Source organism: Poecile atricapillus, chromosome 4, assembly GCF_030490865.1.
Source record: "Poecile atricapillus isolate bPoeAtr1 chromosome 4, bPoeAtr1.hap1, whole genome shotgun sequence".
NCBI classification, from domain to species: Eukaryota; Metazoa; Chordata; class Aves; order Passeriformes; family Paridae; genus Poecile; species Poecile atricapillus.
Window position 1 is genome coordinate 4,089,086 of NC_081252.1, and position 18,311 is coordinate 4,107,396.

General features: G+C 39.4%; 1 protein-coding gene across 31 annotated transcripts in view; it reads right to left on the reverse strand.

Moving 5' to 3' along the window:
• The window catches only part of CAMK2D (calcium/calmodulin dependent protein kinase II delta), a 120,422-nt gene that overhangs the window by 14,907 nt on the left and 87,204 nt on the right, over positions 1–18,311 (reverse strand). For 8 of the 31 annotated variants that reach the window (XM_058839116.1, XM_058839114.1, XM_058839113.1 and 5 more), the window contains 8 exons: positions 18,018–18,101; positions 17,304–17,346; positions 13,529–13,566; positions 11,953–11,985; positions 8,079–8,138; positions 6,435–6,476; positions 3,847–3,895; positions 241–324 (listed from right to left, as the gene is read on the reverse strand). In XM_058839116.1, the coding sequence (XP_058695099.1) occupies positions 241–324; positions 3,847–3,895; positions 6,435–6,476; positions 8,079–8,138; positions 11,953–11,985; positions 13,529–13,566; positions 17,304–17,346; positions 18,018–18,101 (433 nt within the window). The remainder of the gene's footprint in view (positions 1–240; positions 325–3,846; positions 3,896–6,434; positions 6,477–8,078; positions 8,139–11,952; positions 11,986–13,528; positions 13,567–17,303; positions 17,347–18,017; positions 18,102–18,311) is intronic. The other 23 variants (XM_058839115.1, XM_058839138.1, XM_058839119.1 and 20 more) reach the window with 17 other exon arrangements.

The window sequence follows — 18,311 nt, forward strand, 5'->3', positions numbered from 1 at the left end:
ATACAGCTTTTTGAAACACAGATGTATTTATCCAGCTGTTACAGCTGGTGGAAATATTTTCACAATTAATAATAACATGAAAAAAATACCTAAAAAATTTTACTATTGTAAAGGCTAAGCACAGGTCATTCCTAGATCAGGCAGATCACAGCATTGACCTTTTCTGAGCTTCTGTCAGATGGTGGGGAGGGAAGAGGAGAGACAAAGGAGATCATCTGACAGATGAGTCTCTCAACTTACATAGTACAGAGGAAGGAGTGGAGTGGGAGAGCTCAGACTCAAGCGATTGACTCTCTGAGTTTGCATTTCTCATGGACTTGCCCGCTGAATTGATGGAAAGAAACACAACATATGAACAAACAAAGATGAAGAGGTAGAGTGTGATCAGACTCCTCAGCAGGCACTGGCAGCAGGAGCGGCCTCTGGGGCACGGCAAAGGTGGTGACCAGTGAGATGAAGAAGCAATGGAAGAGGAGGAGTGGTGGGTGGAACTCAACCTCTCCATGTCCTCCTCCTTTGTGAAAGCTGTGTGAGGGTCAAGTACATGTGAAGGAAGAAAAAAAAGAAGGCCAAAAGAAAAATAATGATAATTTAATTAGAAGCAGCAAGAACTTAGAAAATCTTTGAGCACACAAACAATGTTAATGATGTACTTTCAGGGGTAGTGTGGGTGCCAAAGAACAGTTGTAAAGGTCCTAGGTGTGAGTGACTCTGTTCAGATGCCAGCGCAGAATTACCCCTGTATCTGGTACTCAGATACAAAGGGCTTTGAAAGAGCTTTGGAAAAAGTGTTCTTAGAAATTTGAATGATTTTTAAGGAATGTATATTCCAAAAGAAATATGTTTCAAAAGAAATAAGTTTCAACCGCTTTCTTTCTACTGTTAAATAAAATTAGGCCAACAGGTATAAAACAAATTACAAATATATTAAATATTTTGAAGCATTGTACTTTCCAGATGTATTAAGCAGCACAGGTAGGTCACAGTTTGTCAGATCTGTAAGTGCCTTACAACTCAGCAATTTTCCCCATTGCCAAGCACCATTCTTACTAATGCCTTGGTTAATTTGTCTCTGGGGGCAAAGACACCGTGAGAAATCCACACCTCCTGTCCATGGTAAATTTAACAACTCACCTTTCTGAAAATCTGTGGACAAAAATAATGGTGCTATTCCATAGCATCACTTGCAAAATCAGACCTGTACCATAGAGATGCTGTCCAATATTTCCAGTCTCATTGCTATAGGAAGAAGAAATCCCATAAGCAACCCCAGAAGAAGGCACTGCCTCCAGTCCAGTTCTCAACATGTTTCTCCTGTCGTATTTAGGAGGGATTGCTGTCATGTAGATAAGCCCATGATCAACGGTTAATGTCAGAAACTTATCTTAGCAAGGAACTGAACTACAGCTTCAAGTCATTTCAGACTCAAATGATATAATCAGCTTATTGCTGGACTTATGAGAGCTCACTGTTGCTTGGCAAACACTGTTTCTAGAAAAAAAAAAACGTTGTAGCCCTAGAAGAGGTAACTGTGTACATTAACAAGGTGAAGTTACAGACATGGAGATTTTCAGTAAAAAGAAAATGAAATGTAAACCTGATTTTTGCCTCCAAAAGTGAACACAGGTTGAGATCCTGACACGCGAGGGGAATGCTCTATGCATCCCTGACAGACAGGAGGAGAATTTGATCCTGAGGATACATTCATGATAGGTGATGTAAGACATTTTTAATTGCTCCCTCTCTTACTGAATCCCAACATTCGCAACACTTGGCACAGACATGCACGTGAACCTGCTCTCCCAGACCCGTGGGAGCCACACCTCTGCAAAGAGGCAAATCAACACCAAAGGACAAAGTCCTTGACGCAGAGCTGCATGTTTTCAGCCCGTGCAGGCTGCAGGATGAAGGGGCCCTGGCAGCGCAGGCAGGTGTTGGGATACCGGGAGCAGGAATAACTCGCGCAGCCTCTGCAGAGCCATTCCCTGGGAGCAGAGGATCACACTGCAATGCCATAAAACACACTCTAATACTGCTCAGTTACAGCCACAGCCCCTGCTCCTTCCTGGGAAGGACAGAGCCTCTTCCCATGCTGTATGCCATGCTGCAAAGAAAAGCAAAAAGGTTTTAAATGTTCTTCATCATCTAAGGTGCAAAACATTCCTTCGAGGTCTCAACCCTGGTGACAAACATCTTGAGCATATGTATAAGGACCTGGAGAATTCTCTCTCCTTCCTCTGAAATCCATTTGTCCCTATCAGTAATTTATCTCCTGTGGCTGTTGCTGACAAGAGAACAGCTTTTTCACTGTTCTCCCACAAAACATACATCCAGGAGTCAAGCTTGGTGTGGGGGGGAAATAATCTTTCCTAACTGCCTTGCTAGTGCAGGAAGCTTGAGCTTATAATAGGTGTCAGGGTTGCAGGACTGCCCATTCCCTGAATCATTCTACAAATTAGACCCTGGGGGCACTGTTAGCTCTAATTTATAATAGAACAGTATGAACAACAGCCTCCAGAGGAAAGATGGGAAGTGTGCGAGGAAGACTAAAAAGTGAAAAACAAACAGGTTCATGAGCAATTAATAAGAAGGGGATTGTATTTGTCCTTTAAATAAACAGAAAATGAATGTACACTCTGTACACCGTGCAGGGAAAGACACAAACAGGATCTTGTTCCTCAGACCTGTGCTTACTGCAAAATCCTGTTTTCTGGTTTGGGAATACTGCATATTGTGGCTGTCCAACTTGCCCTTAACTATGATACTGCAGAATCATATAAAAGAATTAGGCAAATTATTTCCATTGTGCTTTTCTTGTATAATTGCATGCCCCTGAGGTACAGTTCTGTGTGCTACGCTTCAGACAGAATTTTCTAAAAATCCTACTGTAATAACACTAAGTTACATCATCACACAGAGCCCCTATAATTAAATTATTCATTTCATAAGCTTAGCTATTAAACTGTACCAAATAGTTTGAAGGAAGAAATACAAAACATTATGATTAAAGGTAAATTACACTGTATTTTCCAATACATCAGCTGCAGATCCCTGTAATTGTTCTCTCCTTTCACATTAACTGGAACCACCACCACCACCTCGTTACATCCATTCTCCCTGTTTTATCTTACTGACACTGCTGGCCCGAGTTTCACCTGTACATAAACCATTGTTCTTTGAGGCCAAAAGCCAATCTTTTTTTGTGAATCAGAGAATACTCTCTTTTCTCAATCCCTTAACACTTTAAAGCATAATGCTATTCAAGTGGGCATGTGTAACATCACAGCATAATGTTTAGAGGGGGAAAAATGGGAACAAAAATATTATCTGTGAAGCTACAAAACTAAGTTTATAAAAAAAGTTTTGATGTCAGTTTTTTAAGGAATTAAAGAAGATTAAAACAAATGTATGGACAGAACAAAAGGAAACAAAAAAAAAATAATACACTGGCATCTGAACAGAATAAAAATCAAAATGATGACATGAAAAAAACCCAACAAAACCAAACCCAAAACACAAATGCATGCTAAACATAAACTAAGTAAGAGCTATAAAGGACTGACTTAGACATTTGTCATCTACTTCTATTATTACTGGAACTAATATCTTAGTTAAAAAGCAGTAACTTTATACTCTTAATCCCAAAACATCATGGGAAACGGTGTTTTGGGAACTGAAAAGTTCAAGTTAAGTCTGAAAGGCATCAAAAGTAATTTCTTCTAAACAAGGAAAACCACTGTTCTCTGGTGAGATTCATTAGGGGTTTCTGTGTTTAATGGCCTACTGAAACACAACCACCCAACTCATGTTACTGCTTCTCCAAACATTTCAAGGGTAAAATCATACCTTTGACATCCTCATCTTCGATGGTCGTGTTGGAACTCTCTGTTGATTCCTGTTGAGAAGTAAATATGAGTGCAATGTAGAAAACAAGCCAAGCCTTATTTGCGTGCCTCGGAAAATGACGGGGATTAGTTACAGGAATCATGCAAAGCCTTGAAGCGGGGTGGGATGTCATTCACAAACAAATGGTCACACACTGATTGAGACATTTCCACCTGAAATGGATGTCAAACATCGTCATTCTCCACAGGAGGGAACAGAAACACAATTCCTGCACTCTGATGCTTTAACTTCACAGGAATGTACAGGAAAGTTGTTTTTTTTTTTCCTTTAACATCCAACTGTACAAAGTCCATCTGAAATGTATGAATTACCTCAGCCAAGTAGGAGAGCTTGCCATTTTAAGCTTAGTGATTAAATCAACTGTGCAAAATCAGTCATTCCTTTCTAATTTCACCTTCTAAATATGCAGGCTTCTGCAAGCTACAATTTACAACTGATTTCGTGCTCATGTGACTTATGCAAGTATATTCCAATAAAGTCTCTCAGTGATCATTTTTATACTGGTTTTGTGATTGTTTTTTTTTACTGATTTTTTTTTTTAGGGTATGAAGAATTGATGAATGTATGATAACAACTTTGACAAACTAAGGCATCTTTGTAGCAGTATTTTTCAGCCAACCAGTCATGCAGAGGAATGACTCATCTATCAGATAGTTTACTCTTAAGACATCGCACTTAAAAAGGCAAGGATATCGTATCTCAGTCTTTCCTTAATTACCAGAAACATGAAATATAATGGGCAAATTCAACAGGGCACTGTCAAATCTAACAGCTGCAGAGAGCTGGAAAGTTTTAAGCTAGGTGGTTTTTTTTATCTCTATCCTTTCTTGAGAAAGAAAACATGAATTTATTTTTTTTTTAATTTGCAGCTCAATAACAAGAAAGGTGAGCTGATCTGTTTTTATCTGAGAGAGAAGACAGGACTGGCATTGCATTTAATTCTTGAAAGGGTTTTACAATTAAATAACCAAAGGTAAATTTGCCAGTGCCCTTCATTTACTGTGTCCTCACAAGGCTGAGCCAAAGGAATGTTCAGGAGGGCTAATGCATTACTCAGACCTTCAAAACCCAAATGTGCATAGATAAGTCAAACTTAGAGAGGAATTAATTCACACACAAACAAAACTCAACGAGCCACCATGCTGTCCCTGCCCTGGCTGTGTTAGATGTTCCATTCTACACGGACGTATCATGCTCTAGCACTTCAAATATTAGATAAAGTACTTACAAGTGAACAAAAACCTCACACAAATACGAGCTGTAAACACCATGCAAAGCTCACAGGGCAGATGTAGCCTCTAACACTGAAGTATCCACTCCAGTTGCCACACTACAAGGATCAGTCTTTCAGATAAATTTAGGAGGAACTCTCCGCACTAAGTGGTTCGTTTGTTTGCTGTGACCTTTTGGGACATTGAGTATCTTAGCTGCTGAAATGATGTAATAAAATCAAGTAGATGTAGTCATGCCAATATTTTATCTGGGTTTTCTGGGCTTTAGTGGACTTCAGCGATAAAGATCAGCCTGCTGTTCAAACACAGGCTGCTCATGGCCTTTGGCTTTGAGCTTGGGGAGCTGAAAGAGTAGTAACACGAAAACACAAGTTCTGTGTTGGACAGATGCAGGGGACATCGAGGATAGGGACACACAAGCACAACACACACCATCAGCACTTCCATGCTTGAGGAATCTCTGCATGCGTTATTTCGTCACTCAGATCCACTCCTTCTCTTATGAAATAACCACAGGACGTTAAGACTAGATAAATGGGATGTGAATTAAGTCAGCACTGCAAACAGTGAAATTCTTGTTGAAGCATAAATTCTTTTCAGGAAACCTAGGAACATGTGTTATATGTAAATGATGATATTTCCTGGCCCTTTTCAAGTCCATGCATGAAAAAAACAAAACAAAACACGTTTTAGGGATCAGCTGCCAGACGCAAACATCACAATACATGAGAAAAAGAAAAGAGCATGAAGAAAACATGTAAAAATCAAAAGCCCTCTTTGTCACTTGAAAAGTGAAATTTTTTTTGGAAACTGCCCAGTGATGTTATAGAAGAAAACCAAAGTCCTGTGCGAAAGACGTGTCACGACACAGTGTATTAAGCATGCTGAGAAACAGCAGATGGGATAAACTGAAATGACATCTTGGTCTGAGGCGATGACTGCACGTAAAACTCGCCGGGATCGTCTCACCGCTCTCTGAGAACAGCACTCTCAGGTTTCCCTTAGACTGCAGCATTTTTGGCTGAAATGAGAGAGACCCCCTGCTCCCCGAGCTGGGCTGCACAGGGCACTGAGCTCTGCCCATTGCTATCCACTCCCCCAAGAGCTTCAGGAGCTCAGAAGCAGCAGGACGCACGCAGCAGATGGACACGGATGAAAACGGGCTCGAGAGACATCGGGTGTAACAAAGATGAGATTTTCCTTCACAAATTGTTGGAATGGCCCTAGCGTGCTGTGGAATAGTGGATGGAATGTGTGGTGTGGAAAAGCAAGATGGAGTTGATTCTTTCTGAATACCTTATTTCCATCAGGGTTGTGGATTACTGTAGTTTGGGGCTCCTGAGCGAGAACAAAATAAAGAGAAAAAAGAGTTCCCATTGGTAAATACATTTTCATTGGTGTGAGGGAGCGCAAGAAGAGCCAGCTCACAAATGCTGAACACTGACAAGAGTTAAAACAAATGTTAACTGTCGCCAGGGGGTGAAACTGGATGTCTCTAACACAGATTTCCTCAACAGCAAGCCAGCAAAAAAGGCCATCTCACCTAATGCAGCAGCATGCAGAGACCTTATTCAGGACTGGGGTGTGCAGGGCTTTGAAGCTCTGGGGACCTGCCGAGGCTCCTCTGGACAAGGGCAGGCTCCGTGTGCTTTCCTGTCTGAACCTGGACAGGCAGGGTGGCCACAAATCTTTAAGCTTTAATAACCTCTTCTCTTTCATCACGTTTGCTTCCATTAGCATGAAGCAATCAAATTGAAATGCAGCAGAATTGATAAGGATTAAGGATGAGTACCCCCAGACACTACTGTGCTTTGGAATGTGCAGATTGCCCTCAACTCCTGCCTTGGCAGAGCTGAACAAAAGCTAGCGAGAGAGATCTTTGTGTCATTTATAAATGGAATTGCCCCAAATCCTTGAACCTTAAGGAAAGGTTTAATAATCTTTGAAATGGCAGTTGGCCAGCACGCTTTCAGCATGGGCCATGGGGTACGGCTCCGTCTGGGAACGGACTGCCATAAACTCCTGCATGCAACCTGCTGGCTCGGCTTTGGGAAGGACTTACTGTATGTGCCTCAGTGCCAGCTGCTCAAAAAAATTCCAGGGGAAAAACGCTTCCAAATGTGTGTGAACTACTGAATTTTTCAAGTTTTATATACTCATGGCAAACAACAGGTCACAATATGATGTACTTAGGCACTGGCATTTGCACTGGTGAGCCCCGTGATACGCAGGTGCCTTAGAAATAGGGCAATTAATAAAAGCGAGACTGCAATGAACATCCAGGAACATCACTTTGATTTGTAATATGTCCTTAGCAGAGCTTATTAGTGAGTAATGTCTCCTGCTGATTGAAATGGAAGAGAAACAAGCAAAATGTTTAGCTCTAGATGCCTCTCGATCCCAGAGAAGACTTGCAAAGTCCTGCTGTGTTTCAGGAAATACGGAATGCAAATCTGAATAAGGTCTGTTTCATGGCAGCCTAGTCATAATCCTGTTAGCTCTCCTGGATATCAATACTTGGACTAAGACAAAGCCGAGAAAATAATAAGAGCTGATTTTTAAAAATTTTGTTGGTGCAAAAGGTTAGCATTAGAAGGTGGAAACAGTCATCAGGCAAAGAGCTAAGAGCAACACCAAGCGCATTCTACTCACTTTCCGGCACAGCATGCAAAAAATTCAGCTACGGTTACAAATGCTACGACTCTACCGCATCCAGCTTCCATTTAACATTTTCTGTCAATAAACACGCTCTAATGGATTTCCTCACAAAAAAAAGGCAGCATAATTCAAACAAAAAGGTTTTCCAAAACCTGTTTTTAGAAAGCAAACAGAGTAAATGCATGAAAAAGCAAAAAAGGAAAAAAAAAAAAAAAAAGGAAGAACAAACAGAAGACAGTCAAAAACTTCCAGAAAGCATGAGAAGGAAAATTCCAGGTATACCAGCGCCGGGGTAGGAATATTTTCCTTGGGGCTGGTTACCACGTTGGTTTTGTTGTTTATCTGTAGGTATGCAGAAAACAGAAACAGACAGGCCTTAGAACTCGCGGTAGGCACCGTATCTATATCTCTGCACACAACATCTATAGACAGCTATCGGTATCTATAGATAGATATAGATATGGAAATAAAGAATACAGAAAGATGAACTTAGGAACTTGCAGGAACACTAACACTAGCTCTGGGAGCTGGCTGGCAGCTCCTCCCCACGGGCTGCCAGAGCCCTGCACCAAGGCCTAGATAAGGGATGGATGAGTTGAGCCAAGACACTTAAGAGAGAGCCCTTAAGTAGCAGCTAAGCACATCTAAGAGGAATAAAGAATTAATATGGGTTGCAACAAAGTCCTAAATAGCCACTGCCATTTCGTGACATGCAATGGCGTTAAGTCATTGCACACAATAGTTCTTTATTTCTAATGAATTATTCGTACCATAAATAACATTTGATTATTCTTAGTGTTCCAAGAATCTGATTTGTTCTACTGGATTCTGATTCCACTTTGGAATAAATATGATTGATGCCAGAAAGAGACTAGTGTCCCATTAGCTTTTTTGATGCTGTTTTTAGCAGAGAATCTTTGGCAGCTTCTCAGTTTTGGTACTGTGACTCAGAAGTGCGAGGTTTCCCACTATGGTACCTGCAGTTTTACTCCAGCCATCAGCACCTCTCTGCTTAACTTTACATATAGGTCCTCATGATACTTCTTAAGCTTAGCACAGTGCTATACATTCTGGCTTTTACCTGTACAAAATATGAATTCAAATTAAACTGCTCAGCAGGAAGTTTCAAAGTATCTGATCCTTTAAATCCGTTTTTTAAGATCTAACTTTCATTTATACCATGGGGTACGGGAAGAACAGAAATATTAAAAATAGTGTAGCGAGCCACTTTTTACATGCACTCTGAAGCAAGATTTGAGTATTGTAAAACTGGTTTGAAAGGTGTATTTTTCTTCTCTAACAAAAATGAGGAAAAAATATTATGTACATTTTGGTCATGTTTAATTTTAACAACGGTGGTCCAAAGCATCATGCAGAATTATTATTATCTGAAAAGACTTTGATCCAAAAAACCAAGTTCTACTGAACCTTCTAGTCAGAGTTCTTAGTAATAAATGTGCAAAGCAAAACCAGAAATGCCTGAAATTGTTTTGTTAATGGATTTTCCTAAAAACATCATTAACTTTATGGAATGGAAAGAAATGAAATTCACAGACTCTGTGTCCTCAGCACTTTTTGATGATTATTTTACTTTGGGCCAGGCATGGCAGCTGACATGTGGATTTCAAGAACCGAGCCTGCAGCTGAAGTGAATCTTACTTAGGATATGTTTAAATTATGGAAATGTCCACAGGATTTGCAGTAATGAATTACAGACTGCAAATTTTCTATTTTTTAACCAGCGTTTAACTGGGTTTGAAGAATACAAAGTAGCTTTGTTAGTTAATAAGGGAACATTATGCCAACACTAAATGTTATTTAATAGTATTTGTGATAGAAACCATTTTCCTGTATAGAATAAAAATAATTTTCCTTAATTTAAAAGTTCATGATGTTATATGGCACGAGGATGAGGAGCAGTTATTTTTTAAACAATGGTCTTTCTACAGAAATTTTCATTAAGAGAACATATGAGTCATTATTGAGTTGCAAGTGATTAGGCCCTGACTTGGCTTAGTTATTGTCAAATAAATTTCATTTCTCTATGCACAATTACAGCTGTAAGCTGTAGGCTTGTCTGAAGTCAGGGCAGGGAGAGAACAGACACCTTTGTGCATAAAGTCTTTCATGGGGAGATCTAAGTACTGGCAAGTATTTTATTTGCTTTGATATTTATGGGATTCTGAGATGGACAGAACCCTGAAGTCCTTACTCAGGAAAAAACTTGAAAGAAAACCCCATCCATTTCAGTACATGAAAAGTTCCATTGGAGATCTGCAGAAGAGTGGGAACATAAAAACAAGGCTGCCTGACAGCACACTAAACCTTCCAAGCAAGACAAAAATTGCATATCAAGTTGCATAACTACATATTTTTGTGACAGTGTAGTCACTGAGAGACTACTATTCAAAAGACCCTAGAAAAAAACGAATAGACATAAAGAAAAAACATTAAGGAAAGAAATGAAGATTTCCCCAAATTTCATACAGTCCTATTCAGTAGCAGCTAAACACAAAAACTCAAGTGGTATCCCAAATGAGTACTCTTGGTTGAACACATAAGGAACACAGGTTAGTCAAAGTTCAATTCCAATTTTGCCTGAGTAAGGAGAGCAGGCTTGGGTCCATACTCCCTTGGTGGAAGCCCAATGAAAACAAACAACATTCATTACAGCTACTGCTGAAAACTGCAGGACATCTATTCAAAACTCCTTCAGTGAGATATTGAGAATCCAGCCTTCATTAGGAACAGAGAGAGAGAAAATGTGATTCAAAATACAGTTATTTCTTCCATGTAAACAGAACTTGGTAAAACCCTTTGAAACTTTGAGAGAAAACAGCAATAAGCTGTACATGTTTTCTCTCAGAACAGAGAATCTCTCAACACATGGTTCATTTTGCATGTATTTTTAACAGCAAAGGGAAATAATTCCAAAAGGATTACAATATTGTCATATGAAACAGTTACTTCAAAGTTAATTTGTGCTTAACCAGTGACCTTCTGTTTGCTGTCAAGGAGAATGTTTCATTGTTGCATCACTTGCCAAAAGTCACTCTCTGAGGTGCGACAATGGTGCAGGACAGACACACATGCACTCCAAACAGCTGGGCATGACTGGAGAAATCATTATTGGCCTTTTTTCCACAGAATATGAAAATATTTTAACAAACAAAGCCCGTATCTTGGGGCTTTATCTTACACATGTTATTTCTGTAACAAAAAGTTAGCGTACGCTTTGGGTTTGGGATCCTGGCAATAACCACGCTGCACCTTCCTGGTGACCCTCCTTTGGATGCTGTGGCTCTTGGTCATGGAATTCTGCATTCACCCAAGGAACAGAGGATTTACCTACAGAACTGCACAGCTGCTCACACCTGACCAGCAGTTTTTCCTTTCCAAGGAGAGTTGGCTTCCCAGTGAAAGGTGTGGATGAGGGCCTTGTGCCTTCTCTCTGCCAGCAGCAGCAGGCAGAGCCCAGCCTCAGCAACACCTCAAGGGTCACATTCAAAACCACCAAAAACAGCAATGGAGAAGTTACCGTGCGGGGTCACGGAGGCCAACTGAACACAAGACTGGAGAGTAGGTTGAAGAGGAAGAAAAGTTATTGAGACTGTCAGCTGGGACATCCTGGGACACAGCTCTGAGCTGTGAAGGAAGCTAGCTGGGAAACTAGTGTGGGAAGGCTGGAAAATTGGCTTTTTTACTCCTGAGCATTTAGCATGGCATCTTAGGCTACAGTGGCTCAATTAATGCAGTACTGTATCACAATGCAAAGTGTTTTGTGTTACATTTTATGATATTAATACTATTAGCTTTTGAAATAAGGAGGTTTTAAAAACTAAGAGAAGGCTGTTACAAGATTACTATTTTGTTACTATTCTTATTTACTAAGAACAGCTGCATTGGCTGATGTTACATCTTCTTTTTTGGTTTTTTATGTCCCCAGGTTAAAAAAAGTAAAGACTTGCTTGAAAGAACGGCTGAACGATTCACTGTGGATGGCATATAGCAACTGCAGGCTTAAAATCTGCAAGGTTGTACTTTAAAGTCTTGCAGTTCTCACAGCATGTTAACAAAGCTAAATGCAACTGTTTGATTTCTAAGTGTGAATGTTTCACAGGAGGAAAAAAAAAAATCTGTCGATAAAGATCCTCACCATCATCTGAACACTCGAACTGGACTTCCTTTTCTGAATTGACCAGTCAGAGAGAAAGGAAAAGAAGAAAACGTGACTGGTTGGATTTGCAGTATCAATGCATGGAGTACAGTATATTTCTCTTTTGGCTTTTTAAAATTTTTAATAAGAAAAAGACAGCTACAGCTGTTGGAAAGGGTGGAAAAATGCTACAGAGTAGCTCAATAACAGCAACGACAAAACCAGACTTCCCCAGATGTACATTTACTCCCTTTGCTCCACATGACCATGCAGACTAACAGCAGACACATAACATGTGCTGAGAACCAAAGAACTGAATCCCAACAGGTTCAATTTAGGCAAAATTTTGGCAACAATTGTTTCCCATATTATAACTGAGACTGCGATAGAACAAATAGCATCGTAGACCTGTAGGAGGAATGATATTTAAAAAGGAAAACTGGTCAGAGAGAGAGAGTGCATAACATTTATCTATTCCACAATAAAACAAGTTCAGGGTTTTCCAGCAGTGATAGAATCGTTCCAAATGTGTGCTTCTCCATGTGACTGGCATCTCCACTGCTTGGCAGGGAGAAGCACTGAAATGGTACTGCACTCATTTTTTTGTAGGTCAGGCTCAGGATTTTTTTGATTGGCAAAGTGTGCATATGTCAGACACAAATATACTGTGAATCTGGTATTTAAGGGAGTATTTATAATGTTTTGTTAAAGTAAGACATTAAGATTAAATAGAAAATTAAAATTCAGGTCAAAGACACCCTTCTGAGTAAACACACAGAGCACAGAAGAATATCTTTTGAGTCTTATAATGAAAGCTTGAGGCATTATATTAGTCTTTAAGAGTCCCCTGAGAAAAAAAAACCAAAATACATTTTCTGCTGAGGGATATTTTTTTTCCTGTTTTTTTTTTTTCGAAAGCATTTATACAGAACGTTCATTTGTGAAGCATCTCTCCTCCTGCAGGGTCTGGTGACGTGAGAACAGGAGCTCTAAATCATGTACGAAAGCTGCCAAAATGTTCCCTTCTTAGCAAGGTCTCTTAGTCAGGATGAGCTGATCTGAGACAGTAAACCCCTCAAGTTCTGCCAAATATAGCAAGTACATCTGGCAGAACACACCTCATGTGGAGCCAAGCCTACCCGTACACTTTTGGTCTTCCACGAAATCTAAGGGAAAGTCAAGGGGAAACACAGAGGCAACAGAGCTGCACATAAACACTGATGCCTAAAAAGCCCACCAACAAACCATTATCTAAAGGTTAATTGATAACTTTGAGTCATTAACTACATAATCGTTCTTGATTAAAAAAGCAAGGAAAAGCATTTTCTCCAGTAGTTTTCTATCTGCTGCTTACTTAACGCTGGCTTTTCAAGTATTTTTTATTTAAGCTTTATTTCATTTCTAAGCTTCACACACTAACTTTAACCACTCCAAACAGCTAGTGAGAAGAAGCACTTACTAAGAGATTCTAAGAAGGAAGGAAACAGCAATAATTAATTCTAAAACCTGGAAGAAGTTAGATATAGGCAGAGACTAAGAACATATCTTTGAAATGGAAAGCAGGTGTTTTACCTACCTTAACTCCATCTGGCTTTTTCAGTAAACTCTTGGCTGCTGTAAAATGAGACAAATAATTTCAGTGTCAGGTGGTTCCCCTGAAGTCACTCAGCTGTGCAGCAAACCCCCAGTGCCCCCCAGCTCCGGGTATATTCTCAGCTTTTATTTCCTCCTTTTGTTTCTCTGAGCAAGGGGAACAAAATCTTTAGGAAACCACCAATCCTTAGGATTATCAAATATCTATTTTTCCATTGACTAAAGCCGTAGGTTGACTGTACTTCTACAAGGAGAGAGCTCCTTGGGTGGCAGAGAGGAAATGGAAGCAGGGCGAGTGTAAAAGCAGCAGTTTGGAATATATCCATTATGAAAAGGAACTGTTTTGGTGGCAGGGACTTGGACCAGGTGGCTGCAGAGCCCACTGGTATCTCAATTTTGGTACCAATACCAAATGATTCCCCTCTGGGAACTTCCCACCCTTACAGCATCAGCCTCCTTGCAGGAAAGGGCAGCACAGTTGCAAGGCAGAAAGGAAGGAGGATTTGCTAGCCAAGGGTTGTTGCCCGTGAGGCAATAGGAACAAATTCTAGGCTTTGCTTCAGCTCCTAATGAAGAAAACATGCTACTTTCTGAATTGTGTTGTACACTGACCAAATTTCTTCAAAATTTCATCTGCCATAATGTTATTATGTGGCAGGCTTGAAATTCCACCACTTAAAAGTGGCATCAAGTAATTCCAATTTACTAAATTTGGAAGGCTAACGTGCAAACAAGCACAGCACAGCTGTGAACCTGAAAACATTCACGGCAGAAATACGTGCTGGCTGACCTACCAAATCCATATAAACTATTCACTAAAGCGTAAATGCTTCATGAATCACTGCCAAAGACTTGAAGAATAATAAATTACAGAACAAGCCTGCCGTTATTGGGGTTTTATTGTTGTTTATGACCCAATCTTCCCATCAGAAAGTGTTCCACAGCTCAGGTCGTAAGAAATTGCTGTTCTAAATGTAAGGGAGACAGTCCTGACACGGAGCTCCCGTCATTACTGGCATCCTCATCTTAAAAACCCCCCCAAAATCTGAACCAATTGGACCTTGCATGCCCAAGGCTGCTCAGACTGGCTGAGGATACCGGAGTTATTGAGTATGTGGTTTATGTTTAAAGCTAATTCTTGTAATTGTGGCTTATTTTAGAGCTGCATCTGCACTAAGTGCTCATTTTCCAGCACAGAGAGTGAAGGATCACCTCAGCAACTGTACAGAAATGACTAATGTCCACTGTTGTGTTGTTTACATGAAATAAACTCTGCAAAGTGAAGCCAGGTTGATGTTCCTAACTTCACTAATATATCAGCCCTCCAAATGCGGTTTATTAACGATGGACATCAGCCAATACTACCATTAGAACTCCCACATGGCCAAAATGAAAATATAAAATCATTTTACAGCTAAAATGAACAAAAATAAGTTGGCCTGTATTGTGCTGCAAGTTTTTATTTAAAGAAACATGTAAGTAAATATTGAAATCAAATTGTTCTCCACATACTTTGGAGATCGGACACTCCCTGTGGCAATATGTGCTTTCAGGACCTGAGGCAAGAGGGCCTTAGATTTTACATTACCACAAATATTGTGGGAACTCCCTTAACTTCAGGAATTTATTTAGGGTAAGCAAAGGGAAGGAGATATTTCTGAAACCTGAGCACAAAAAAACCCAGAAGTGAATAGCTCTCAAAGCCTGTTTTATAGCCTTAGCCCTTACAAAAAACATGGGAAACCAGAAATTAATTCTTAGAGACTGCTGTAGTCTCTAAATTCCGCTAAATTTGTGCATGAAACTTCTGAGTTCTTTTGATGCTTGACAACCACTCCATGTTCTATGTAAACAATTAAATGAGAGGCAGTAAAATGAGGGCATCACAAGCAATAACACCAAGTATTTATTGCGTGTCCTTCGGAACGTGCCCAGCACGGATTACTCTGCACTACTGCATGTTACAGGACATATTCCGTGACTCTGCTGCGCTTGGCCTGCAATGGATTTTTAATAGTAGTTGGATTCATCTTTCTTTCATCACAGATACTGCATACAAATCAAATATTTAAAGAATTTGCAGGAGCAAAGCAATCAGCGTATTCTAAATTAAGCCCACAATGAGAGATTTCTTGCAACTACAAGCAAGGGCTGGCTATAAATAAAACCTAAGGCAGCGCTACTAGGCCAGAAAGCAGACTGGAAACAAATGGTTTGTGACAACATGGAGAAATTAAAGTGATTGAGGACAAACAGCAGTTTGGATTGAGAAGAGAAAAAAGATGTTCCTTTCACGTGCTGAGGGTCTTACCTCACAAGAAATATACATTCCACATAAAAGGAAGAAAAAAAAGGAAAATAAAACACTTTTATAACCACATCATTATGGACAAATGACCTTCATAAGCATGCTTTGCAATGAAATACAATGAATAAAGAAACCAAAAAAAAATAAAATGTCATCAAGAAAAAACACCGGTGGCTATGGTGTGTGAAACAAGAGATGACAGGTGAAAAAATAAATTAAAAAAAAGCCCAAACCCCTGTTTTTGCTTTTCATGATGAAATACCATTTAAAAACTACTTCAGCTTTCTTGGTTCATGGAAGTTGAATTTGATCCTTACATACACAGACAGTGACAGTTATGAAAAGGGATGAGGAATGACTTGTTTGTTTGATATTGAACAGTAATTCATTTTTACAAGAAGTGCCTTCCCACCTTTTAAATGGATTGGCAGACACTGGAATTCATTAAGCACTAACTCAAGGTAATTTAGATAAATGCAGTCCTCTGTGTTTAGGTGTGTATTAAAGAAGGGAACTTAACTAGGAAAGAAATTGCCTTTCAAGTACTATGCAAATTAAACAAGTTGTTCTTGCATTCATGATTATGTAATTTTTTTGGATGAGTCAGTGCTTATTATTATTCAAAACATGCCCAGAGCACTATCATGTTTTTGTCTGTACAGTAATTTATGTTCCACTCCAATAGTTGCATCACAGAGTAGGAGGATATGTAAAATTACTGAGTTTTAAATCTGGTGTTCTATTTCACTATTCACTGGAAATCTCAAATGGGAAAACACAAAATTCAACACAGCATCAATATTCTGGCAATTCTACTGCTTTGGACAATTCTAACTCTGCTAACAGCAATTTCAGCTTTTGCTACTAAAATTTGTTTAGTGTAAGATCTAAATCTCCAGAGTCATCAGGACAAAACTGTTTCATCAAGAGGAAACAACTCTTCTTACATCCAGCAGGCACTGCTGGGCATTAGAAAGAAAACGGGGACTCATGTTACCACATTTCTTACTCCTTAGCAAAGCAATAAAGAAATGAATATGTACTGATGGCTTCTTTTAGTAAAGGATGCAACAGAATCATGGAACGACTTATCATGTATATAAAAACACAGAAGTTCTAAATGTTGTTTGGTGATACTTGTGCATGTGGAGCTATATGCCTAAGTTTCAATTTGCCTGCACAAGAACAAGCATGAAAATGCTGCCTGCCTTTGACAGGTCACAGTCAAAAAGCAGGGAAGGAGCTCAAATTCCACAGAAAAATCAGATTATCACCTATAAGACAATTTCTTTGGCCCAAAGAGATTAAATACTTGCTTGCTTCATCACAGGAAATAAATAACATGATACATGTAATACTTAGATGCTTCTGAACGAATCCTGAATAGATCTCAGCCTTCACAGACATCAAAATATAAAGACCACATGAATCTGGAGCTCAATGAACATACCTGAGAAATTTCTGGTAGCCAGCATTGTTGTCAAAATGGCCCCCTGTGTGCACACACATTTTCTCAAATTAGCACCACACTTGTGTAAAACTCTGAATGCCAACACAATACAACAGAAAGGAAAACACACGAGTAAATGACACCAATTACTGAATTAACCCTGAGAGAAAGGATTATCTGTGCACTACCTCTCACATGCCATGTCACCAGTGCATAAATTGTAATTTAATCTCTAATTACACACCTATTGGCAATCTTGATATCTCAAATATTTACCACCTGTCAGTATGCAATGCACAAGCCAGGAGTATTTAGAGGCACAGCAATTATTCAAAATACATTGATGAATATGAAAGAGACTTCATTATTGTTCTCAGATTCTTTTTTTAGGGAGGAATAGGAGCTTATTTGCAAAGCACACACTAAATAAGTTCACATCTGCCAAGTTATCATGTCTGGCCAGCAAAAAAGAAAGCATAATTCAGAAGAATAACCTTAAGGATTTCCCTTAGAGAAAACACTTGTAGTGTGTCTAAATACAGAGGATGGTTCTAATTTTGAATTATAAAAGAAAAGCTAAATTCTATTCACTTTCATGAAAAGTTTAAGATCTTCATGCCAAAAGCTGATCTTCTAGCAATAGGTAATTTAAGAAGAATATTTAGAAAAACTCTGCACAGAGACCATTTGTTTTGCACAAGTTTTCATTCTTACCTTTAGTTTCCTTCTTGCATTGAATTTCTTCAAGCAATCTACAGTCTCTTGTCTGTGCATCATAGAGGCAACAGTAGAACGTTGCTGAAAGAAGAAAATAATTATTTTAAGGCAGCTGTTTAGCTGTTTGTTTACTCTACAACACACATATTACACACCCATGGTCCCCAGCTTGGGCCCTTAATTTCTACCTTGTCTGACTACCCCATTGTGCTCCTTTTACTCAGCCTTTTCTATGTGTGAAATCCACTTGAAAAGTCATGGTGTGGAACATGCTGAGAATAGGAGAGAAGT